Genomic DNA, 27,006 nt, shown 5'->3' on the forward strand with positions numbered 1-27,006 from the left:
CCCAGGAAAGGAAATAAAAGTGGTCAGAACTTGCCCTCCCCTCACCCCCTCGTCTGCAACAACCGTCCCTTTGGGAGCTTCTGTTCTTCCCCAGAGTCAGGCAACAGATCCAAGATCATTTGAACCAAAGAGGAATTCCACATCTGGTAGAGGAAGGAAAGTGTGCAAGTGGCATATGGATTCTACAGGCATGGCGTTCAATGTAGGTAAAGCAGGAATTCATGATACAGGATGCTTGGGGCTGGCACACTGGGATGACCCAGATGGATGGTATGGGGAGGGAGGTGGGAGGGGGGTTCAGGATGGGGAACACGTGTACACCTGTGGCGGATTCATGTTGATGTATGGCAAAACCAATACAATATTGTAAAGTAATTAGCCTCCAATTAAAAAAAATAAACTAAAAAAAAAAAACCCCTCTCCTTATCCTTGCTTCCTCTGGAACATCAATAATTTTCCTGCTAGAGCAGTGGCCAATCTTGGGTCTGCAGGTGAAGATAAACGAAGCCCTGGGATGGAAAGGAAATAGTTGCTATCAGGAAGCTCCGGATAGCAAGCAGATTCTCTTTGCACAAAGCAGAGGGAAACAAGGCAGAAATGGCAGTGCAAGGCTGTCTGATGTAAAGACCAAAGAGACTTACAAACCCTGCAAAATCACTACATAGTGGTACATTTTAAAAACTGACTATAAATTATGTTTCTCACTAGGTTTAAGAAGGCAGGGGACTTCATGGCGAAAACTGGAGGATGTTTCATTACAATAAAAAATGAAATAAAAATAAAAAACAAAATTCTCATCAATATTATTTGGTGTCTATGATGAGCACATTAAAAAATACTGAAAAGGAACACACTAAAACACTGTCATCATTTCCAGGTGGTGGAAATACGGGAAAATTTTCTTTTCACTTTTATATTCTTCAAATGTTTCCAAATTTTTCCAAAAAGGATCCATTGTGTTCAAAATCTTCAAAATGCATTTGAGAAAAAAGAGGTGAAATTTTAAACAATTTCAGATAAAAAATTAACACAGTAACAGAAAAATTGATTCTGGAAAACTGCTTCTAAAATACAATTTTAAAGAGAGTAATATACATATTTAATGAATATATTAAATAAGTCTATATTGAATGAAAATACAGAAAATGAATATATATATTCATTACTCTTTAAAGCAATTTTTCCATACAACTAAAATTTGCCTACTACAATGTTATGATTTTTATCTAAAAATCTTTTATCTAAAAATACATACACACATTATACAAAAGTCCTAAAAGTTGGTCAATTTTCCTATTATATCCTGTCCAACTTCACCACTGCTTTAGATTTGCTTTTCAGCTTTTCCAACTGTAATGCTATATCTCCTTCTAATTGTAATCATGCTTTCCTGCAGGAGGGAAACTATGTTGATTTAGCCTAAGGAGCAATTTTCCTCAGCTTATCAAATACAGGATTTTATAAAGCTTTGTCACAAAGGTAATAATGCTAATAAGAATATCAAAGCTTTCCAAGAATATTATACAACACAAAAACAATATTAATGCATTCTCTTCAGTGAAGATTGACTCTGTATTTGTACTTGTGTCATTTGAATAATTTCCTAACATTTCAGCTGTCTCCACTGTGTGTGCAGTAATTCAGGATTTGGGGTTTGGGATGGGAAGAGCAGCTGGGTTTTGCTAAACCCGCCTATATTTTTCTTGCCTTCTAGCCATGAAATTAAAAGACGTTTACTCCTTGGAAGGAAAGTTATGACCAACCTAGACAGCATGTTAAAAAGCAGAGACATTACTTTGTCGACAAAGGTCTGTCTAGTCAAGGCTATGGTTTTTCCTGTGGTCATGTATGGATGTGAGAGTTGGACTGTGAAGAAAGCTGAGCGACGAAGAATTGATGCTTTTGAATTGTGGTGATGGAGAAGACTCTTGAGAGTCCCTTGGACTGCAAGGAGATCCAACCAGTCCATCCTAAAGGAGATCAGTCCTGGGTGTTCATTGGAAGGATTGATGTTGAACCTAAAACTCCAATACTTTGGCCACCTGATGCAAAGAGCTGACTCACTTGAAAAGACCCTGATGCTGGGAAAGATTGGGGGCAGGAGGAGAAGGGGACAACAGAGGATGAGATGTTTGGATGGCATCACTGATTCAATGGACATGGGTTTGGGTGGACTCTGGGAGTTGGTGATGGACAGGAAGGCCTGGCATGCTGTGCTTCATGGGGTCACAAAGAGTCGGACACGACTGAGCGACTGAGCAACTCACGACTGAGCAATTCAAAACTGAACTGAATTGATCCCTCACTGTCTCTGACCAAGATCACAGATCATCACTCTTCATTTACCTTGGCTGAAAATGTAATGAAACTGTTACGTCTTCATTTGCCATATCCAGTTTTAATAACACCTGGCACATGACACCACACTTCTAAGAGTCAAAGGGCAGGAGGGCTTTTCACGAAAACACCTGCTCCAGCCTCTTCAATGTCTTCTCTCTAAAAACTTAGCTCATGAGAAGAACTTCACCAGATTATGCCAATTTTTAACTACTTGAAGGGAAAATAAACAAAAGGCAAGATGGATTTCATTTCAGGAAAAGATATGGTGACTCCTTTTATATATGTCCATATTTGTATCTGTGTCTATATTTATCTACGTATGGATAGAGATAGGTGTTTTTATACATAGGCAGGTGTCTTTTGTACAAGATGAAATTTCTCATTAGTGCTTTAGTCTCCGTGAAGATCCTCAACAATGGGAGCAGTGCAAACCCTCTTCTGGGGGACGGGGTGGGTTGGACTAGAGTGGTGGAGGAGAGGACAAGCATGAGGGTGGGCCTCTCTAGCTTGTTCAAAGCTAGAACGGCTTCCTTGGAGAAGGGAATGGCAACCCACTCCAGTATTCCTGCCTGGAGAATTCCATGGACAGAGGAGCTTGGCGAGCTACAGTCCAGGGGGTCACAAAGAGTTGAACATGACTGAGCAACTAAGACACACAGAACAGCTCCGCACCATCAGGCTGACTGTCTCCTGAATACCTGACCCCTTATTTCTGCTCTTTGAATGTTGTGTAGTCTCACCTGTGCCGGAAAGTGATTGAGGAAAGGTAACAGTTGAAATCCTGAATCACTGATTTGATAGAATGCGGATCGAATTATATTATGCAGTGACGACATCTGCATTTTTAATAGGTCCAGAAGCCAAATCTCCACGGGACCTTTGGCCATAACAGGACTATCCAACTGAAACAGTATATTACAAATAGGTTAAAAATAGATAGTAATTTTATATTTTTACAAATGTCCTAAATCACAGTACCTCAAGACAAAGCAAACAATTTCACACAAAATACTTAAAACATGAGTAAAATTAATTAATAATGTAGCAAGAAGTACAAAGCTCATTTGGTCTAAAACTTTCATTGTATAGGTGATAAAATGAATCCCAGAGAAATTAAATGAGTTATCTAAACTAGTCTGTAACAAAGCCAGGAAGGACTACAGAACTAGAACCTGACCCAACTCCCTCCCTTTCTCTCATAAGAGAACTGCATTCTACATTTTAAAGAAACCCTAACAAAATTTTAATCAAGTTAAATTACAATGATTTTTTCTCCTTCTCTTGATATGACAGCCATGATACGATCGTAGTCTTTTGCATGAAAGGTCACCTCATTTATGTTGTCAGACACTGCAGGGAGATGTGGCTATAAGAGAGCACAAGACAGAGCAAACACATCATACATGAGGTTAAACACAAAAGCTGCAGGAGACATGGGTTCAGTCCCTGGGTCGGGAAGATTCCCCTGGGGGAGGAAATGGCAACCTACTCCAGTATTCTCGCCTGGATAATTCCATGGACAGAGAAGTCTGGCGGGCTACAGTCCATGGGATCGCAAAGAGTCAGACACAACGGGTCAACTGAGCATGCATGCAAACACAAAAGCCATTGAGACATTTCTTAAAAGCTTTGTTATTTTTTTTTAATGTTTGAAAAAGGATTAAGAATTTACTTCACTGTCTCAAAAAAAAAAAAAAATAACCAACAACCTCTTTTTTGACCCTTGACTGACTTGGAAGCCTCCTTTTTAAAATCCAGCCATATACAATGTTTCCTCCAAGACCTACAGATGCCCCTCCTCTTACATTATGGAGATTGAACCAGTAACTGGCATCTTGCTCCCAGTGGAGACTGAACCACACTGTCCCTGTCCCCTTCCCTCCCAGGGACAGGTCAGTCCTCTCTTGGCTCTGTGTCTGCCTTACACAGCTTCTCCTTCCTTCCTGTCCTTTCTCATCCCCACAACTCCCTGGAAACTAACAAGGGAGGTATTATTAGCTGTTTCCCAGCTTCCCAAACCAGAAATGGTCCTGGGATGGGGTTTCAGTGCCTCCACTCTCAGTTCTCTGTAGTTTTTCTCTTTCCCCTGGAATTACTGCCCTTCGAAATGGCTAAAAGCATTTGAGAAGCATTCTGGACAGGAAAAAAGGGACACATTTAAACCACAATCCCTATCTGATCTAAGAATATTTAGATTTAAATACTCATAACAATGAGTTACATTTAGTGAGCACATACTTTATGTCAGGTACTTTTTGATGCATTATCTTGCTTAATTCTTATGACAAGCCTATGAGGTGGAAATGATTAATATTCTGATTTTACAGACAAGAAAACTGAGACACAGGAAAATTAAGTAACTGGCTAAGAGCATCCAACTGGTGAGTTGCATAATTGATGGCTCTTGCCTCCAGCTGATGGGCTCCAAATCCAAAGAAAATGAGGCATTTTATAACCAATGTCATTTTTAACACTCTTCTTTCCTGACTGTACTTTTAAGATGTTAACTTCATTTTTATTTTTTATTACACAGGCTATGGAAAAAAAGGATTTAGGTAACAGACATTTAGATGACACACCTGGATGGTATGGGAATCACTGGCTTGTCCAAGAATTTCCAGGAGAACTGGATCAGACACAAAGAAGAATCTTGGAAATAGTAATCGCTTCTTCTCCAAATACCTTTAAATAAAGTCACATTACCAAATAATTTTTTCTGAATTACTAATTTTGGGGTTTTTAGCCAAGACACAATCACTAATATCGATAAGATAGTAGCAAACACTTATAGCCATTTCCCATTTGAAAAGTCCTGCTTCACCATAGATGGCATTTGGGAAAATAAGTGGAAATAAGAAAGTGTGATTCAGAGCAAGGCATCGTCTATAGTATTCTTTCTCATCAAGAGCCCTCCTGCAACCCTTCTAAGAGTACTGTGAACCTCAAGCTTAAATGCCAGGTGAACATATAATTTATCTCCAAACCAGGATATTTTGAGAGTGAAAGCAGGGGGCAGGGGTAACTAGTCAGGATAAAGGCAAAAATTTGGACAGACCGGGGTATATTTTTGCCCTATTTCAAAAGAAATTGAGAAAGAACTGCCTTTGAAGAAAATTATCTGTGAATTTGTTTGGCTAATTGCTCTCTGAGTGCACCTCTCCACTCCACACCTGCAGTGTGTTGATTGGTAGCCCCCAAAAGACATGTCCACATCCTATTTCCTGGAATCTGTGAATACAGTCTCATTTGGAAAAGAGGCCTTTGCAAATGTACTGAAGTTAAATATCTCGAGAGGAGCTCATCTTGGATTATCTGGATGAGCCCTAAGTCCAATGACAAGTATCCTCACAAGAGACACACAAGAAGAAGAGGAGAAGGACATATAAAGACAGAGACTGGAGTTACGTAGCCACAAGCCAAGGGTAGTCCCAGAGCCACCAGAACCTGGGCGAGGCAAGGGAAAATTCCCCCTAGAGCCTTCAGAAGGGGCTGCTACCTTGACTTTAGACTTACGGTCTCCAGAACTGTGAGAAATAAGTTCCTGTCATCTTAAACCAGCCCGTTTGTGGTAATTTGTCACAGCTGCCCTACAAAACTTATACAATGCCTTAATTCACCCACCCTAACTTGAAGGTGTCTTATTTTGCAAAGAAATTAAATGTATGTGAAATGTTAAATTCCTAACACCACTTCAACCGTCACTACCAAACCAGAAATGCAGTCAAATCTATTAATTTTGGATAAAACACCATCACATATAAAATGTTAGGCAATGAAAAAATTAAACTCTTACCCTGTAAGTGACTTCTGACATACTTCTAATTGTTCGTGTAAATGAGGTAAAAGCTGCCCCATGGTTTCATCTCCAACACAGCAACTAATCACATTGGGATTCTCGTGAGCTCGCTGCATTATCTTTATCCATGACTTGTCAATATTCTGAAAACGTTTTGCTTCCTAAAGACAAACCCGTAGTCAGTAAAAGTTGGCATGTGGATGACTGAATGAAGCAAAGTCTTCACTCTGGCATCTCCTATAGTTCCTCAAGTCACCCTATTAATCTTAGGCTACATAATTTAAAGGAGCATTTTTTTTTTCATCTGAATTAACTCTGAACAACAGAAACCAAAGCCATAAAACTGCTTATTGGAATGCTGTCCTATCACAATAGGGTTTATGACTAATTCATTTCCTTACATTTAATACATTTTTCAAAGTGCTGCATGATTAATTTTCAGTGATATCAACTTAAATCGCAAATCTAGTCTTTCAGCACCCCAGGTGTTTTGGTTTGATGAGCAAACTGAAGAAGCATGAAAATAATTTGATCTCAGTATCTTTGGAATAATTAAAGCTTAATAGTGCCCCAGGAAAAAGAAAAGGAGAAAACAGTAAAAATCCGAAACAAAGCTTCATTTACATTTTTGCAAATGAAAATTTACTATTTACTATGAATGATATGAAGCTTGCATTCGATTGCAAATATGCCTTTAGAAATTGGCATAATTTTGCCTCTATCAAAAGTTTTAAGTGCATTTTTGAAAAAATATAACTTTCTGATTAAAAAAAGACAAGACTTCTGTTTTAAAAATGTGTTACAAAGGGAAACCAGCTACTTTCAAAATGCTTTTGTCCTTGATTTTTAATCTACAAAGATTTGCGACCCCATGGACTGTAGCCTGCCAGGCTCCTCTGCCCATGGAATTCTCCAGGCAAGAATACTAGAATGGGGAGCCATTCCCTTCTCTAGGGCATTTTCCCAATCCAGGGATCGAATCTGGTTCTCCTGCATTGCAGGTGGATTCTTTACCATCTGAGCCACCAGGGAAGCCCCGTAGAGATGCCATAGATATGGAAATTCAAAAGAATAAGACTAATTTTACAAAAGGAAAATTACCTCTATAGAATAAAGTTATTGGTAATGTATTGGTATTAATTTAAAAGGTCTCAATAAAGCTGTTGTAAATAATTTGTTACAGGTTTCTAAGGCTAAGTTTCCTTGCCTCGTGTTTCTAATCTACTATTAGCTAACTTACTAGTAGTTAATTTGTGTTTACAGATTATTTTAACTCAGAGGAATAAGTCTAATTCTTAGAAGAGATGAACTTCTATAATTTAGTAGTATCATATTTGAATGTACCTCACCTCCTCAGACAACAGATTTGAAAATATTATGTTTATAATATATATCTATAAAATACTATGAGTTTCTTCTCTCTATTAATGTAAAGCAAAGGTCAGCAGTTTGCAACTTTTTTGTTGATGGCAAGAGAGCAAACATTTTAGGCTTTGTAAGGCCATATGGTTTCTGTTACAACTACTCAACTGTGCCATTGTAATGCTAAAGCAGTCACAGACAGGACATAAATGAATGGAGACATGGCTGTATTCCAAAAAAGCTATATTTACAAAAATAGGTGAGCTGGCCACAGTTTGCAAACCCCTGGTGCAAATCATCAAGACATGACCATATGTCTTTCTGAAGATTTCTACAGAGACATACAGACAACATACACCAACTATTCTATCAGCAGTTACAAAAGTTGTATTTACCTGTGGTAGCTGTTTGGCTATGTCACCACCTACAAAGACAGCCTCAAGATAAACCCAAAGGTTCTGGACTACTAGCCACTCTTCAATTATATCTGAGGAAGTAGACAATTTATACACCCAATTCTGAATATTTTTTTTAAATGGAGCATTATATCTAAAAAGTAAGAATGGAAAAATATTACATTTTAAGAAAGATTCAGACAATAGTAGGCTTTAACAAAGTAATTTACAGGAGAAATATTCCTTTGACAGTGAATATTTTTTCCTACAAAAAAGCAGCTATTAAATTTCATGAAGTTAATGAGATATTTGCATTTTTATGAATAAAACATAGAATTATAGTGATCTCACTTACTGCTCCCATGTATCAGTAATAAACTAAGAAATCTGCCTAGTTTTAAGCTACAGAGGTCTAGCAAAGGAATTGTACTGGTTGCTGTTTGGAGTATAGGGAAAATACGGACTAAGATGGCCTGCCAAGGCTTCTGTGAACCAAATCCAAGTGGGGACTGCCCGTGAGAATACCACATAGGGCCCTGTTGTCACTGGTCTGTGGAACTACTGACACAAGGCCTGGGTCAAACTTGAGGTCTGATGTTCACTACAAACGTGCTCCTCCTTACCTACAGACTGCTAATTACTAAGGCACTGTGCTTAGTAGATTCTGCAGTGTTAAAGATCCAGAACTGCTACTCCCTAAAAGCCCTTGTGGTTGTTGTTCAGTCACTCAGTTGTGTCCAACTCTTTGCAATCCCATGGACCGCAGCATGCCAGGCTTCCCTGTCCTTCATTATCTCCTGGAGTTTGCTCAAACTCATGTCTATTGAGTCGATGATGCTATCCAACCAACTCATCCTCTGTCGGCCCCCTCTCCTCCTGCCCTTAATCTTTCCCAGCATCAGGGTCTTTTCCAATGAGCTCTTCATATCAGGTAGCCAAAGTATTGGAGCTTCAGCATCAGTTCTTCTAACGAATATTCAGAGTTGACTTCCTTTAGGATTGACTTGTTGGATCTCTTGCTGTCCAAGGGACTCTCAAGTGTCTTCTCCAGCACCACAGTATGAAACCATCAGTTCTTCAATGCTCAGCCTTCTTTATGGTCCAACTCTCACACTGTACGTAACTACTGGAAACACCATAGCTTTGACTATACAGACTTCTGTCGGCAAGGTTATGTCTCTTCTTTTTAATATGCTGTCTAGGTTTGTCATAGCTTTTCTTCCAAGGAGCAAGTGTCTTTTAATTTCATGGCTGCAGTCAACATCCATGGTGACTTTGGAGCCCAAGGAAATAAAGTCTGTCACTGTTTCCATTTCTTCCCCATCCTGCTTCTTCACCATCGGGGCTAGCTAAAGAGTTCATGAGACTACAAGGTGTCCAAAAAGCTGGGCACAAATAAGAAAGACAAGAAAGAGAGTGGATGCCATGAGGAAGTGATGGGAAGCTACTGGGTAAAGACCTAATTACCTACAGTTGGATTAAGACCCCAACTTCAGTTTGTGGCAATGCAAGCATATAGCTTTGAAGTTGTGTAGTTGCACTTCCTGGTGAATGACATTTGTACAGTCTTAAAAGTTTTCTTGATCCAAGACAGAGTGACTTGAAGGGACTCACATATAGAATGGGGTTCTTCTGGGTATAGTCTGATGCTTGAGCGCAACCTTTGATTTCTACAGAAGCCTATGTTATACATGGAGGTATAAAGTGGTTGTACAAAAATTGCCCCAAGGAGGTAGATGAGTTGATCTAGTAGTAAGAGGCATTTTTTTCTCAACTCACAATTTATAGTGTGCATCTGACCATCAGTTTAGAGCTGAAAGGCAGTCAATATGCCAAAAGCACCTTCAAAAAACAATACATGCAGACCAAGAGAGTGTGGATAAGCATTTTAGGGAGCTGAAGCACCTAGATAAATGGAGTTAAAAATAACTTTGCCCAGAAATTTTTGAAAACAGTCATCTTTGATGGTGTATAACTTCCCAACATGAAAAAGGGGGACTTTAAATAAATCACTAGTGACAAGTTTTGTCCTTTGGCCAGGTATTTGCACTGCACAACTTTACGTGGGAGAACCTGTTACTGACAGAAAAGAAGGCTCATGGAACCCCATGGAATCAGGGGCCCAGCAGGAAAGTGTCACAATCCAGGTATTTGAGGTGGGTCAAGTCTCACCCATGGAAACACACAATTTCTTCTGACATCACATCTGAATAGCCCTAGAGATTCATCTGGCACTTGCTACAAGATAAGGCTATGGTTGGCTCTGAAAGAGGCATTCTGGATCCACTTGGTGCTGCAAAGTTTTCTAGAAGAAGGATCTCCCATAGTGTTGTAACTTCTCAGATATCCTTATACTCTTCCTAGCAGGACTTCAACATTGAGTTTACTAGTACAATAAATTAGTACTCTAACCACTCAGATTACTTTGCCAAACAAAGCTATGGTGTTTCAGTAGCCATGTATAGATGTAAGAGTTGGATCATAAAGAAGGCTGAGTGCCAAAGTATTGATGCTTTTGAACTGTGGTGTTGGAGAAGACTCTTGAGAGTCCTTTGTACTGCAGGGAGATCAAACCCAGTTAATTCAAAGGAAATCAATCCTAATATTCATTGGAAGGACTGATGCTGAAGCTCAAGATCCAATACTTTGGTAACCTGATGCAAAGAGCCAATTCATTAGCAAAGACCCTGATGCTGGGAAAGAGTGAAGGCAGGAGGAGAAGGGATGACAGAGGAAGAGACTGTTAGATGCCATCACTGAATCAATGGATATGAGTTTGAGCAAACTCTGGGAGATGGTGAAGGATAGGGAAGCCTGGTGTGCTGCAGTCCATGGGGTCACAAAGAGTCGGACATGACTGAGCGAATGAACAACAACAACTCAAGTTATATGCAAGTTAACAGTAAAATTAACAAAAATTTCAAGTCTGAATTCCTGGGTTGCGCAATCAGGCTCAGATCAATCTACAGCCTTTCTTCAAGAGATCATCATTCAGGAAATCAAGATGGCAAACTCTGCGATGAACCACGGCAAAGCAGCAGCCTGTGAAGTCCAGGAACCACTGAATAGCCCATGGTCACCTTTGCCAGGTTATTCAGATTCTCTGAAAGCAGAGGATGAGCCCTAGGAGTTTAAGCCCAGCAACTTCACCCTAGAACTCCTAGGAGTTTTGTGAGTTAATGCATTGTCCAAATGCAAGACTGCCTTTGGGCCAGAGGTCTTGCAGGATGTCATTCATTAAACAGTGACCCCAACCTGCAGATAGGGTATTATAATCCCCATGCAGCCTGGGCACTGACCTCTGTTAATGACCTCTGAAATAATGTGACACATTTCTTAGGTGTGTTAGGGTAAAGACCAGTTAAGAATCACTGGATAGTCAGGTAGGGGATTAGAGGTTGATAATACTCAGACCAAGGCCTGAGAGCATATTTAATCTGACTAGGTCCCATTTCCTAAAGCTGCACTTGAGATCAAAGTCACTTTCCAGCTGATTCAGTAGTCCCATGATAGGCAGGTCGCCTCGTTTAGGCTGCAGTGGACCCCTCTTTTAGGCTGCACAGATGTAGGTTTTTCACCATAAAAATCCGAATGGGAGTGTCAAGCCCCTAATAGTATATTCCTTCATGTTTGCCAGCCTACTCTTCTTGGGTTATTGGGTGAATACTTGAGCAGGTTCAGCCAAGGAGGACAATTACAAAAAAAATCAAAGAATGAGAGAGAAAGAAGATAAAATGAAGATGTCATCTTGGTAGGGAGTCAAGATATTCAGAAGATGAGCTGCCAATTTGGGGGAGAATAATTATGATGGGGAGGTGAGTACTATAAAAAAAATTGAGGCCATGATTATTAGGGAAAATAGGTAGTTCATGTAAGGACTGACAAGAGCCAACACTAGGTCAGAATCTCGTCTTGTGCCACAGCTATGAAACTGGAGTTTTATCTAAAATTATATAACTCTAAATGGCAAATCAAAACCTTCCCCTGCAAATTATAAAATTACCTGTTGCTTAGTAAGGAACCCAAAACCATTAAACTATCCTCCATCAAGGTGATAATCTCTCCCGATTCAGTTCCTTTGAGCAGGAGTTCTCCCTTTCCCTTAAAGGCTGCAAAACTCAGGTTCTGATTGGTCCAGTTCTCAATCACCTGAGTCAGCTTGGCTTCAATATCCTTCTCCTTAATGGCAGATATGCAAATATCCTTCAGAGGGAAATCAAAGAATATGTCATGACATTTTCAATTACAAATTCAGTGCATTAAAATCACATAATTTTTCAGTTTGGCCCTAGAAAATCATTCGGGTTCCCAGGTTGCACAGTGGTAAAGAACCTGCCTGTCAATGCAGGAGCTGCAGGTTCAATCCCTGGGTTGAGAAGATCCCCTGGAGAAGGAAATGGCAGCCCACTTCAGTATTCCAGGAAAATTCCATGGACAGAGTAGCCCGAGGGGCTTCAGACCCTGGGATTGCAAAGAGTTGGACACAACTGAGATACATGAGATACGGAACTTAAATCATGTTTCTTGTTTATATTTTTAACTGTTGTTTTTCAGCCAACATGGACATAATCATAGCTGTGCTCAGTGGCTTGTTATAAGAAGCAAATGAGAATGTGAGATTCTTTTTAACTCTTTAAAGTAATATATAAACATTGTTATAGTCCCACCGCTTCTGACCCTAATATGAATATCTCACTTGATTAAAAGTTAATTCTAATTTTTATGGATTTTCCTGTTTTCCTGAGAATTTTTGATATGAAAGTCTCAGACAGGTAAATAAAATTAAGGTATTTTCCCAACATACCCCAGTTGATTTTCCTACTTGGAATCACAGAATCTCAGAGATGGGAAAGGATATGAAGGTGCAAGGAATTTCCACAAATTAGTGTGTGGTAGAGCTTCCTTAGTAGCTCAGACGGTAAAGCATCTGCCTGCAATGCGGGAGACCTGGGTTCGACCCCTGGGTTGGGAAGCTCCCCTGGAGAAGGAAATGGCTACCCACTCCAGTATTCTTGCCTGGACAATTCCATGGACAGAGGAGCCTGGTAGGCTACAATCCATGGCATCGTAAAGAGTCGGACACGACTGAGTAACTAACACACACTGTGTAGTAAGTGTAACAAGAGTGGTGTTAACTGTTGTGAGTTCTAAGAAGGGAGAAATGACTCTTGCCTACAGTCAGGAGGAAAGGTTTCATGGAGGAGGGAACATCTGAGAATAAGTAGGATTCCAACAGGGGGAGGGAGAGGACGTTTTATAGGAAGGGAAAAGGCTTCCTTTCAAGGCAGTGAATGAAGTAATAGTAAGCAGCCAGCTAGGCTACTAGCAGGGTACATGGAGCAAAGGAAACAGAATGTACTGGCATAGACAACACTGAGACTCTGTTTAGGGGGAAAATAACTAATAACTGAATCCTAGAATTCCTTGGACTTGCAAAATGAAGTTTTCAAAAACACAGCCTATGAATAGCTACACTCTTCAGTGTAAAAACCTACCGTAAGAATGAAGTGATCATCAAAGTTTGTTTTTTTTTTAATTCCTTCATTGTTTCCTTCAATTGTATTTGAATAGCATTTATAGGATAAAAATGCTTCAAAAACAAAACTTTTGGCATACATATATTGTTAAAAAGAAGCAACCCCTCCCAAATTCAGGGCTTACGTTCATGAGACCCACAAGCCCATAATGAACTGAGAAATAAGCTCTTGAATAGCTTGCTTGTACTCACTCAACCCAGTGCTCAGCACAGAGGCAGATCACTAAAAAGCTTTCTGTGAAAAAAGGGGTCTATTTGCTTAATACACAAATATACCCAGAGATTCACAACAAAACACATAAATAAAGGGTCAAGAGTTAAAGACAAGGAGAGAACGTAAAAACAGCAAGGACAAAACAGCTTCTTATGTACAAGGGAACCCCCATGAGATTACCAGCAGATTTTTCAGCAGAAACTCTGCAGGACAAAAGGGAGTGACACAATATATCCAAAGTGTTGAAAGAAAAAAAACAAACCTGCCACCAAGAATACAGTACTAGGTGAAGCTGTCCTTTTGAATTGAAAGAGCGATAAACAGTTTTTCAGACAAGCAAAAGCTTAAAGGAGCTCATCATCACTAGATAAGTCTTACAAAAAAAAGTTAAATGGACTTCTTTAAGCTAAAATGAAACCGAGCTAGTTAGTAACAGAAGACTATGCTGCTGCTGCTGCTAAGTCGCTTCAGTCGTGTCCGACTCTGTGCGACCCCATAGACGGCAGCCCACCAGGCTCTGCCGTCCCTGGGATTCTCCAGGCAAGAACACTGGAGTGGGTTGCTATTTCCTTCTCCAATGCAGGAAAATGAAAAGTGAAAGTGAAGTCGCTCAGTCGTGTCCGACTCCCAGCGACCCCATGGACTGCAGCCCACCAGGCTCCTCCATCCATGGGATTTTCCAGGCAAGAGTACTGGAGTGGGGTGCCATTGCCTACAGGAGACTATATGAAAGTATAAATCTCACTGGTAAAAGGAAATAAATAGTAAAGTTCAGAATAGTCTAATGTTGTAAAAGGTGTTGGGTTAATCACTTATAAGTCTAGTCATGTATGAAACGAGTCGCCAGTCCAGGTTCGATGCACGACACTGGATGCTTGGGGCTGGTGCACTGGAACGACCCAGAGGGAGGATATGGGGAGGGAGGAGGGAGGAGGGTTCAGGATGGGGAACACATGTATACCTGTGGTGGACTCATTTTGATATTTGGCAAAACTAATACAATTATGTAAAATTTAAAAATAAAATAAAATTAAAAAAAAATAAGTCTAGTATGAAGGTTAAAAGACAAAATTAGTAAAAATAACGGTAACTATAATAATTTGTCAGTGGATACACAAGATAAAAAGATGTAAACTGTGACACCAAAAACAAAATGTAGGGGGGGAGTAAAAATGTAGAGTTTTAGACCGCATTCCAACTTTAGTAGCTAGAAACTTAAAATGGACACAAGTAAATGCGAAGATAATCCACGAGCATAGATTGGAAGACTTAGTATCATTAAAATGTCTACACTACCTAAAGCAATCTACAGTTTCAAAGCAATCCCTATAAAAATTTCAATGACATTTTTCAAGAAATAGAACAAGGGGACTTCCCTGGTGGTCCATGGTTAAGAATCTGCCTTCCAAGGCAGGGGATTAGATTCGATTCCTGGTAGAGGAACTCAGATCCCACATGTCTTGGGGCAGCTAACCTGCCCTCCTCAAAGAAAGGTCCTGCATGCTGCAACAAAGATCTCACATGCCGCAATGAAGACCGGGCACAGTCAAATAAATAAATAAAAGAAACAGAACAAAAAATCCTAAAAATTTTATGAAACCACATAAGACTCCATTTAGCCGAAGCAATCTTTTTTTTTTTTTTTTTTTGGTTTTTGTTTTTGTTTTTTAAATTTTATTTTTAAACTTTACATAATTGTATTAGTTTTGCCAAATATCAAAATGAATCCGCCACAGGTATACATGTGTTCCCCATCCTGAACCCTCCTCCCTCCTCCCTCCCCATACCATCCCTCTGGGTCGTCCCAGTGCACCAGCCCCAAGCATCCAGTATCGTGCATCGAACCTGGACTGGCAACTCGTTTCATACATGATATTTTACATGTTTCAATGCCATTCTCCCAAATCTTCCCACCCTCTCCCTCTCTCACAGAGTCCATAAGACTATTCTATACATCAGTGTCTCTTTTGCTGTCTCGTACACAGGGTTATTGTTACCATCTTTCTAAATTCCATATATATGCATTAGTATACTGTATTGGTGTTTTTCCTTCTGGCTTACTTCACTCTGTATAATAGGTTCCAGTTTCATCCACCTCATTAGAACTGATTCAAATGTATTCTTTTTAATGGCTGAGTAATACTCCATTGTGTATATGTACCACTGCTTTCTTATCCATTCATCTGCTGATGGACATCTAGGTTGCTTCCATGTCCTGGCTATTATAAACAGTGCTGCGATGAACATTGGGGTACACGTGTCTCTTTCCCTTCTGGTTTCCTCAGTGTGTATGCCCAGCAGTGGGATTGCTGGGTCATAAGGCAGTTCTATTTCCAGTTTTTTAAGGCATCTCCACACTGTTCTCCATAGTGGCTGTACTAGTTTGCATTCCCACCAACAGTGTAAGAGGGTTCCCTTTTCTCCACACCCTCTCCAGCATTTATTACTTGTAGACTTTTGGATCCCAGCCATTCTGACTGGTGTGAAAGGGTACCTCATTGTGGTTTTGATTTGCATTTCTCTGATAATGAGTGAGGTTGAGCATCTTTTCATGTGTTTGTGAGCCATCTGTATGTCTTCTTTGGAGAAATGTCTATTTAGTTCTTTGGCCCATTTTTTGATTGGGTCATTTACTTTTCTGGAGTTGAGCTGTAGGAGTTGCTTGTATATTCTCGAGATTAGTTGTTTGTCAGTTGCTTCATTTGCTATTCTCTTCTCCCATTCTGAAGGCTGTCTTTTCACCTTGCTAATAGTTTCCTTTGATGTGCAGAAGCTTTTAAGGTTAATTAGGTCCCATTTGTTTATTTTTGCTTTTATTTCCAATATTCTGGGAGGTGGGTCATAGAGGACCCTGCTGCGATGTATGTCAGAGAGTGTTTTGCCTATGTTCTCCTCTAGGAGTTTTATCGTTTCTGGTCTTATGTTTAGATCCTTAATCCATTTTGAGTTTATTTTTGTGTATGGTGTTAGAAAGTGTTCTAGTTTCATTCTTTTACAAGTGGTTGACCAGATTTCCCAGCACCACTTGTTAAAGAGATTGTCTTTAAACCATTGTATATTCTTGCCTCCTTTGTCAAAGATAAGGTGTCCATATGTGCGTGGATTTATCTCTGGGCTTTCTATTTTGTTCCATTGATCTATATTTCTGTCTTTGTGCCAGTACCATACTGTCTTGATAACTGTGGCTTTGTAGTAGAGCCTGAAGTCAGGTAGGTTGATTCCTCCAGTTCCATTCTTCTTTCTCAAGATCGCTTTGGCTATTTGAGGTTTTTTGTATTTCCATACAAATTGTGAAATTATTTGTTCTAGCTCTGTGAAGAATGCTGTTGGTAGCTTGATAAGGATTGCATTGAATCTATAGATTGCTTTGGGTAGTATACTCATTTTCACTATATTGATTCTTCCAATCCATGAACATGGTATATTTCTCCATCTGTTAGTGTCCTCTTTGATTTCTTTCACCAGTGTTTTATAGTTTTCTATATATAGGTCTTTAGTTTCTTTAGGTAGATATATTCCTAAGTATTTTATTCTTTCCGTTGCAATGGTGAATGGAATTGTTTCCTTAATTTCTCTTTCTGTTTTCTCATTATTAGTGTATAGGAATGCAAGGGATTTCTGGGTGTTGATTTTATATCCTGCAACTTTACTATAGTCATTGATTAGTTCTAGTAATTTTCTGGTGGAGTCTTTAGGGTTTTCTATGTAGAGGATCATGTCATCTGCAAACAGTGAGAGCTTTACTTCTTCTTTTCCAATTTGGATTCCTTTTATTTCTTTTTCTGCTCTGATTGCTGTGGCCAAGACTTCCAAAACTATGTTGAATAGTAATGGTGAAAGTGGGCACCCTTGTCTTGTTCCTGACTTTAGAGGAAATGCTTTCAATTTTTCACCATTGAGGATAATGTTTGCTGTGGGTTTGTCATATATAGCTTTTATTATGTTGAGGTATGTTCCTCCTATTCCTGCTTTCTGGAGAGTTTTTATCATAAATGGATGTTGAATTTTGTCAAAGGCTTTCTCTGCATCTATTGAGATAATCATATGGTTTTTATTTTTCAGTTTGTTAATGTGGTGTATTACATTGATTGATTTGCAGATATTGAAGAATCCTTGCATCCCTGGGATAAAGCCCACTTGGTCATGGTGTATGATCTTTTCAATGTGTTGTTGGATTCTGATTGCTAGAATTTTGTTAAGGATTTTTGCATCTATGTTCATCAGTGATATTGGCCTGTAGTTTTCTTTTTTTGTGGCATTTTTGTCAGGTTTTGGTATTAGGGTGATGGTGGCCTCATAGAATGAGTTTGGAAGTTTACCATCCTCTGCAATTTTCTGGAAGAGTTTGAGCAGGATAGGTGTTAGCTCTTCTCTAAATTTTTGGTAGAATTCAGCTGTGAAGCCGTCTGGACCTGGGCTTTTGTGTGCTGGAAGATTTTTTGATTACAGTTTCAATTTCCGTGCTTGTGATGGGTCTGTTAAGATTTTCTATTTCTTCCTGGTCCAGTTTTGGAAAGTTGTACTTTTCTAAGAATTTGTCCATTTCTTCCACGTTGTCCATTTTATTGGCATATAATTGTTGATAGTACTCTCTTATGATCCTTTGTATTTCTGTGTTGTCTGTTGTGATCTCTCCATTTTCGTTTCTAATTTTATTGATTTGATTTTTCTCCCTTTGTTTCTTGATGAGTCTGGCTAATGGTTTGTCAATTTTATTTATCCTTTCAAAAAACCAGCTTTTGGTTTTGTTGATTTTTGCTATGATCTCTTTTGTTTCTTTTGCATTTATTTCTGCTCTAAGTTTTAAGATTTCTTTCCTTCTACTAACCCTGGGGTTCTTCATTTCTTCCTTTTCTAGTTGCTTTAGGTGTAGAGTTAGGTTATTTATTTGACTTTTTTCTTGTTTCTTGAGGTGTGCCTGTATTGCTATGAACTTTCCCCTCAGGACTGCTTTTACCGTGTCCCACAGGTTTTGGGTTGTTGTGCTTTCATTTTCATTCGTTTCTATGCAAATTTTGATTTCTTTTTTGATTTCTTCTGTGATTTGTTGGTTATTCAGCAGCATGTTGTTCAGCCTCCATATGTTGGATTTTTTAATAGTTTTTACCTTGTAATTGAGATCTAATCTTACTGCATTGTGGTCAGAAAAGATGCTTGGAATGATTTCTATTTTTTTGAATTTACCAAGGCTAGCTTTATGGCCCAGGATGTGATCTATCCTGGAGAAGGTTCCATGTGCGCTTGAGGAAAAGGTGAAATTCATTGTCTTGGGATGAAATGTCCTATAGATATCAATTAGGTCTAACTGGTCTATTGTATCGTTTAAAGTTTGTGTTTCCTTGTTAATTTTCTGTTTAGTTGATCTATCCATAGGTGTGAGTGGGGTATTAAAGTCTCCCACTATTATTGTGTTATTGTTAATTTCTTCTTTCATACTTGTTAGCATTTGTCTTACATACTGCGGTGCTCCCGTGTTGGGTGCATATATATTTATAATTGTTATATGTTCTTCTTGGATTGATCCTTTGATCATTATGTAGTGACCATCTTTGTCTCTTTTCACAGTCTTTGTTTTAAAGTCTACTTTATCTGATATGAGTATTGCTACTCCTGCTTTCTTTTGGTCCCTATTTGCATGGAAAATCTTTTTCCAGCCCTCCACTTTCAGTCTGTATGTGTCCCCTGTTTTGAGGTGGGTCTCTTGTAGACAACATATGTAGGGGTCTTGTTTTTGTATCCATTCAGCCAGTCTTTGTCTTTTGGTTGGGGCATTCAACCCATTTACATTTAAGGTAATTACTGATAAGTATGATCCCGTTGCCATTTACTTTATTGTTTTGGGTTCGAATTTATACACCGTTTTTCTGTTTCCTGTCTAGAGAATATCCTTTAGTATTTGTTGGAGAGCTGGTTTGGTGGTGCAGAATTCTCTCAGCTTTCGCTTGTCTGAAAAGCTTTTGATTTCTCCTTCATACTTGAATGAGATCCTTGCTGGGTACAATAATCTGGGCTGTAGGTTATTTTCTTTCATCATTTTAAGTATGTCTTGCCATTCCCTCCTGGCTTGAAGAGTTTCTATTGAAAGATCAGCTGTTATCCTTATGGGTATTCCCTTGTGTGTTATTTGTTGTTTTTCCCTTGCTGCTTTTAATATTTGTTCTTTGTGTTTGATCTTTGTTAACTTGATTAATATGTGTCTTGGGGTGTTTCGCCTTGGGTTTATCCTGTTTGGGACTCTCTGGGTTTCTTGGACTTGGGTGATTATTTCCTTCCCCATTTTAGGGAAGTTTTCAACTATTATCTCCTCAAGTATTTTCTCATGGTCTTTCTTTTTGTCTTCTTCTTCTGGGACCCCTATGATTCGAATGTTGTAGAGTTTAATATTGTCCTGGAGGTCTCCGAGATTGTCCTCATTTCTTTTAATTTGTTTTTCTTTTATCCTCTCTGTTTCATTTATTTCTACCATTCTATCTTCTAATTCACTAATCCTATCTTCTGCCTCTGTTATTCTACTATTTGTTGCCTCCAGAGTGTTTTTAATTTCACTTATTGCATTATTCATTATATATTGACTCTTTTTTATTTCTTCTAAGTTCTTGTTAAACCTTTCTTGCATCTTCTCAATCCTTGCCTCCAGGCTATTTATCTGTGATTCCATTTTAATTTCAAGATTTTGGATCAATTTCACTATCATTATTCGGAATTCTTTATCAGGTAGATTCCCTATCTCTTCCTCTTTGGTTTGGTTTGGTGGGCATTTATCCTGTTCCTTTATCTGCTGGGTATTCCTCTGTCTCTTCATCTTGTTTAAATTGCTGAGTTTGGGGTGTCCTTTCTGTATTCTGGCAGTTTGTGGAGTTCTCTTTATTGTGGCGTTTCCTCGCTGTGTGTGGGTTTGTACAGGTGGCTTGTCAAGGTTTCCTGGTTAGGGAAGCTTGTGTCGATGTTCTGGTGGATGGAGCTCTGTCTCCTACCTCCTTCTTCTCTTCTCTGTATAACTCCGTGAACATCTCTGAGCGGTCCAGTTGTGGAGTGCACATAAGGAAGTGACTACTGGCTAGCCCACTCTCTCCACTATTGATTCCACCTCATCTCATTTGGGTCACCTCTAACTCCCTCCTCCCTCTTCTCTTCTCCATGTAACGCTGTGAACCTCTCTGAGTGACCCTCACAGTAGAGAAACTTTTCATCTTTAATGTAGATGTTTTATCAATGGTGCTGTATAGAAGGAGAAGTTTTGAAACTACTGTAAAAATAAGACCAATAACTGGAAGTAGGAGGCTTAAGTCCAAACCCTGACTCCAGGGAACTCCTGACTCCAAGGAACATTAATTGACAGGAGCTCATCAAACGCCTCCACACCGATACTGAAACCAAGCACCACATAAGGGCCAACAAGTTCCAGGGCAAGACATACCAAGCAAATTCTCCAGCAACAAAGGAACACAGCCCTGAGCTTCAAGATACAGGCTGCCCAAAGTCACCCCAAAACCATAGACATCTCAAAACTCATTACTGGACATTTCATTACACTCCAGAGAGAAGAAATACAGCTCCATCCACCAGAACATAGCCGAAGCAATCTTGAGAAAAAGGAACAAAGCTGGAGGCATAATGCTTCCTGCTTTCAAACTATATCAAAGCTATGGTAATCAAAAAAGTATGGTATTGGCATAAAAACAGAGACAATGGAACAGAATAAACATACATATATGTTTAATTAATTTATGAGAAAAGAGCCAGGAATATACAATGGGGAAAGGACAGTCTCTTCAATAAATGGTGCTGGGAAAACAGGATAACCACGTGAAAAAGGATGAAACTAGACCAGTACTCTTGCCTGGAGAATCCCATGGACAGAGGAGCCTGGTGGGCTGCAGTCCATGGGGTCGCTAAGAGTCGGACATGACTGAGCAACTTCACTTTCCCTTTTCACTTTCATGCATTGGAGAAGGAAATGGCAACCCACTCCAGTGTTCTTGCCTGGAGGATCCCAGGGACGGGGGAGCCTGGTGGGCTGCCATCTATGGGGTCGCACAGAGTTGGACGTGACTGAATCGACTTAGCAGCAGCAGACCACTATCTTACACCACACAAAAAATTAACTTAAAATGGACTAAAGACCCGAAACCACAAAACTCCTGTAAGACAACAGAGGTGGTTAAGTTCCTTGAAATCAGTCTTGGCAATGATTTTTTTGGACTTGACACCAAAGCCAAGGTAACAAAAGTAAAAATAAACATGTGGGATAGCATCAAACTAAAAAGCTTCTTACAGCAAAGGAAACAACCAACAAAATGAAAAGGTAACTTACTAAACAGGAGAAAATATTCACAAATAATAGCTCTGATAAGGGGTTAATATTCAATATATATATAGCAGATTCATACAACTCAGCAGCGAAAACCACCAATCTGATTAAATAATGGACAGAGGTTCTAAATAGCTATTTTTCTGAGAAAGACATACAAATAGCCAACAGGTACATAAAAAGGTGCTCCACATCACGTATCATCAGAGAAATTTAAGTCAAAATCACAATGAAGTATCACCTCACACCTGTTGGAATAGTTATCATCACAAAGACAAGAAAGAATGTCAGTGAGGATGTAAAAAAAAAAAAAAGGAATCCTTGCACATTGTTGATGGAAATGTAAATAACACTAAGCATAAAAATAGAAATGAATCGATCAAAAATCTTGAAGGAAATATATAATAATTTAAAGTATTTAGTAGACTAATAGTAAATAGTGTAGAATTAGAAGGTTGGAAAATATTCTGAGGAATCCACCAAGAACACAATATAGAAATAAACAGAATTTTTTAAAAAGAGTATACTTAAGGGACAAGGAGGACAGATTAAGGAGCTCCAAAACTAAATAATTCAAATAATTATATTATCTCCTTGAGTTACAGCATGATTTTGCAAAACCAAGGAATGTTCAGGATCATTTGAAATTTTGAGGGTACATTATATAGGGCAATCAGTACACCCGTGAATAAAATGTTTATTTGTACAATTTTCAGAAAAGAAAAAGGAGACATTCTTTAACAGATAATTTGTAAGACCTTAAATCCTATGTACCTCGATATCATCCTTATTTTTAAGGAGCGGTGCTTCCATAATATTTCTGAGACAAAAAGAATCTGACTCCACATCAAATGGGGTTCCAGTCAACTCAGAGATCCGATCCCAGTGTCTCTGTTTCATTGCCTTATTGGTCATCATTTCTAGTAGAGGACATGACTCACTGAAATCATCAATTCTTTTTTTCAGATCCAAAAAAGCTTGCCAATCTTTAAGTCCTTTTGGCAGTTTACGACATCTTTAAGAAAAAAAATTATTTCATATACACATTTCTTTGAAGAAGGTGTTATGAATATATAGCAACATATCAGAAGATAAAATCATTTGTGAAATTCCTATAGGATCCTAAAATAGGCACTATAAATTGGTAAGTTTAATGCGATTGAAACTTACCTGTTTTGAAACTCCAGAAGTTCTGCATTAATTTTTTCAATATCTACATCTCCCCAAAGTATCTCATAATAACCACTAATATTGCCCATCACAGTATCATACAGTCCATACAGCTTCTGCAGCAAGTTGAGTTCCTTTCTGGGAAACCAAATAATTAAGTCATTATGTAACATATATTTTAAAGATAAATTCCATTATTGGACAGGCAGAATTCATCTAATCAAATATTTCATACATTATGTGTATAATGTCTTATACACATATATGTGTATAATGTATACATGCATACAAGCCCATCAGTTTCCAAACAAAGCTCCATCAATTAGGTGGAGGTTTATAGCTCTCAAATATTCCAAATTATAATATTATGTGCCATTACCAGTGTGTTTAATTATTACAAATTTACCAATCACTGCAAACAATGTGACCAAAACTTGCTAACGAGAGCAAAGTTAAGGCTAATGTTTTATTTGATCTCTTTACGTTCAAATGCAAGCTGCATTTCTATGATCATGTCTGCCTTTAAGTCTGCCTTTTAAGCATCACATTCCTACCAAAAGCTTTCCCTCATGTGCCCAGATGCAGGTATATCCAAAACAAGAAGAAAGGAGGGATTCTGGGGCAAGTACAGGAAAACTTCATTGTGTGGCACTCGTGCTCAGTCACATCAGACTCTCTGAGACCCCATGGACTGTAGCCCACCAGGCTCCTCCGTCCATGGGATTTCCCAGGCAAGAATACTGGAGTGGGTTGCCATTTCCTACTCCAGGGGATCTTCCCACCCCAGGGATTGAACCCAGGACTCCCACATTGCAGGCGCAGGCAGATTCTTTACCAGCTGAGCCACAAAGGAAGCCCAAAGCCTACCCCTTCTCCAGGAGATCTTCCCGACCTGGGAATCAGACCAGGGTCTCCTGCATTGGAGGCAGGTTCTTTACCAACTGAGCTATCAGGGAAAACCACACTTGATGTTAGCCAAAAGGCCACATTTTTTATATGGAGACTGTGTATTCAATGGAATAGGAATAGCTAGGAGTGAGGGGACTATTTAGGAATTTTCCAAGCCAGACCCTTCTCTGTACAATGAAGATTTAATGTCGACATGTTCACCTAATGGACAGTTAATTATTTATAATAAACTTGTTCAATTTCTAAACTTACCTAGTTTTGTGTAAAACCTCATAGTCAGTCACAGGCAACCCAAAAAGTTGTTCTCCAGATGAATATGTAACGAATTTCCTCCATAGATCATCAAAATTGGCCTACAAAAGGTTTTTAAATTATAGTAGAATGTAATTAATTCAGAACCCACTAAAGTAGAATTTATTATAATCAGGATAAAAGCTATATTGAAGTTTATTAAATATTATCTATGAAACAAGATAAATTTGTGAAGCAAATTTATGCTGATACCAAGCTATCAGAGGAAAAGTTAAGTACTCAGGAAAATTAACTTTCGAGCATTCTGAAAGTAATCTTTTTATATAAAATTATTTCCTTAAGAAATTAAGTGGTCCCCAGACATACATTTCAAGCTCCTATAAATATATCTGAAAGTAATGAAACTACATTTGTAAAATTCTATAATTCAGACTTTTCTACTATTTTAGACCGTCATCTTTCCTACAGGGTTAAATGAGTAAAGAAGTAGTATAATCCACTCAATCTTGGGTATTCCTAGTAAAGAATAAAACACTGATTTTTGGACAGCAGCTCTGTATTTCCTTGGTGAGATGACCATGGAAGCCACCTAAGTATAAATTGTAAATGAAATGAAACAGAGTTCATTTTCATGTTCATGTTCATTTCATGTTCAGAGTTCATGTTCATGCTTAAACATGCAGGGAATGTCAATGTAACCACAAAAATGTAATTTTACCTGAAAGATCTGTAGCCTGTTGCTAGCTTCTTGGGGTGGTATATTTGGAACCATGGGTCCTTCCTGTAATGAATAATATAATCAACATTTTAATTCTTAATCACATATATTTTTCAATTTATTAGGTTTATCTATTATTTCCTTTTTTTTTAATTTTTATTTTTAAACTTTACATAATTGTATTAGTTTTGCCAAATATCAAAATGAATCTGCCACAGGTATACATGTGTTCCCCATCCTGAACCCTCCTCCCTCCTCCCTCCCCATTCCATCCCTCTGGGTCGTCCCAGTGATTTTTAATTTACATGATCTAACTCTGTCCTGTACATGAAACTCTCATTTATTTTTTGTAACAGTTTCATTGAGATATTATTCACATACTATACAATCCACTCATTTAAAATGTACCCTTTAACAGTTTTTATTATATTCACAGACTATGATCACAATCAATTTTAGTACATTTGCATCACTCTAACTTCCATTCATTTTTCAAGGACCTTGACATAGCTAACAAAATATGTGATTAAATTACATCTTATATGACATTTGCAATACAAGAACTCTGTTTCATTTCATTTACAATCATAAATGATGGTGCTGTGGTTGTGCATTAGAATAACTGATACATAGTTCTGAGAACAACTTCCTCTCACTAATAGTCTAGCCCAATATAGAAACAGACACACATAGGCTGAATACTTGGAAGTAGCAGAAGGCAGTCTTTGGTGGCCATGAGCCAGAAAACAGTTGCAAAAAAGACCCCAAATGGTCTGTACAATCATAAATACTATGGATATGCTAAGTAATATGCCATATTTCCAGTATAACAGAATAATAGAGAAATAAAATATCAACTAGTCAAACCTAAAAGAGATGTTCAGTACACATTAAAGAAAAAGTGTTACAGAAGTAGCACCAAGGTCTTAAATTATCTTCTGATTTTATATCTACTATGATTACTAAAAGAAAGTAGAATATGTTAGGGACTATATCCAACTTCTGAGTTTTAACTTCATAAAGGTCAACCATTAGCAGTCATATACCATGTTGAATAGTCTGTGGGAATAACCAAGGATGACATTTATTATTTATGTTCAGTGACCCTTCTGGTTCTCTAAGAGTTAGAGCTGGGAAAAAATCAGTTGCATGATACCCTGGCATTTGGACATTTATAGTTTCTAACAGCCTTCCAACAATTGTACTACATTTTTAATTATGAATATGTTGGCCCTAAGAAAGGACAAAAGCAGATTCTGTGTTCCTTTCATGATTTCCAAAATTGTTGCTCCTTTTAGCAGTTAAATTGTTTCTCTTCTCTCTTATATAAAACATGCTTAAAGGAACAGCTATCCCCTCTTTTTGATAGCTGCAACTATGCAAAGATAGACTCTTGCACACAACGTACAAATCACAGTATATTTCTCAGGGTTCAGCACTTTCATCTCATATAAACATTGTGCCAAATATCTTAACACAGAGCGTGAAACACTTAATTACCATTTCATACGCTTCTGCAAAGTTCATCACATCCTCACGAAAAACTTCCACAGACTCAAGTAGATTACTTTTAAACTTTGGCTGTACTTGTACTAGTTCATCTTGTACAGAAACCTAGAATTTAAAAAAAGGCTCAATGTGAGAATGAAAGCAATGTATTTAAATGAAAAATACAAATTCTACTCCAGCAAGTTTGTTAATCTCACAGATACACTATGAACGAGGATGTGCCTGAAATGTTAATTTGTTAAAAAAAAAAAACAACTCAGAAATAAACAATCCAAATGCACCAATGAGTCTCAAATCATTCTAGCTCATGACCCAAGAGGCAAAGCTATTTAACTGCAGTTAGGAAAATATTTTCTGGCTGCCCAGTTCAGGCAGTTAATATGGCCAAGGAAACAATTACAACTATGGGCCTAGTCTAGGTCACATGTTGTCTCCGGGACCAGTCCACGATCTGGGATTTGAAGTCTCTAGTAGGTTTATGTGATTGCAATAAT

At 38.4% G+C, this 27,006-nt stretch overlaps 1 protein-coding gene across 1 annotated transcript in view; it reads right to left on the reverse strand.

Annotated features, from left to right (window-relative positions):
* DNAH8 (dynein axonemal heavy chain 8) overlaps positions 1-27,006 on the reverse strand; it is a 332,077-nt gene that overhangs the window by 196,468 nt on the left and 108,603 nt on the right. Inside the window, exons 30-40 of the mRNA XM_044930509.2 lie at positions 26,504-26,617; positions 25,004-25,066; positions 24,286-24,386; positions 23,125-23,262; positions 22,729-22,969; positions 11,897-12,096; positions 7,894-8,047; positions 6,134-6,297; positions 4,920-5,022; positions 3,602-3,706; positions 3,081-3,242 (exon numbers count right to left, since the gene is read on the reverse strand). Coding sequence (XP_044786444.2) covers positions 3,081-3,242; positions 3,602-3,706; positions 4,920-5,022; positions 6,134-6,297; positions 7,894-8,047; positions 11,897-12,096; positions 22,729-22,969; positions 23,125-23,262; positions 24,286-24,386; positions 25,004-25,066; positions 26,504-26,617 — 1,545 coding nt within the window. The remainder of the gene's footprint in view (positions 1-3,080; positions 3,243-3,601; positions 3,707-4,919; positions 5,023-6,133; positions 6,298-7,893; positions 8,048-11,896; positions 12,097-22,728; positions 22,970-23,124; positions 23,263-24,285; positions 24,387-25,003; positions 25,067-26,503; positions 26,618-27,006) is intronic.

The sequence above is a fragment of the Bubalus bubalis genome, chromosome 2 (assembly GCF_019923935.1).
Source record: "Bubalus bubalis isolate 160015118507 breed Murrah chromosome 2, NDDB_SH_1, whole genome shotgun sequence".
NCBI lineage: Eukaryota > Metazoa > Chordata > Mammalia > Artiodactyla > Bovidae > Bubalus > Bubalus bubalis.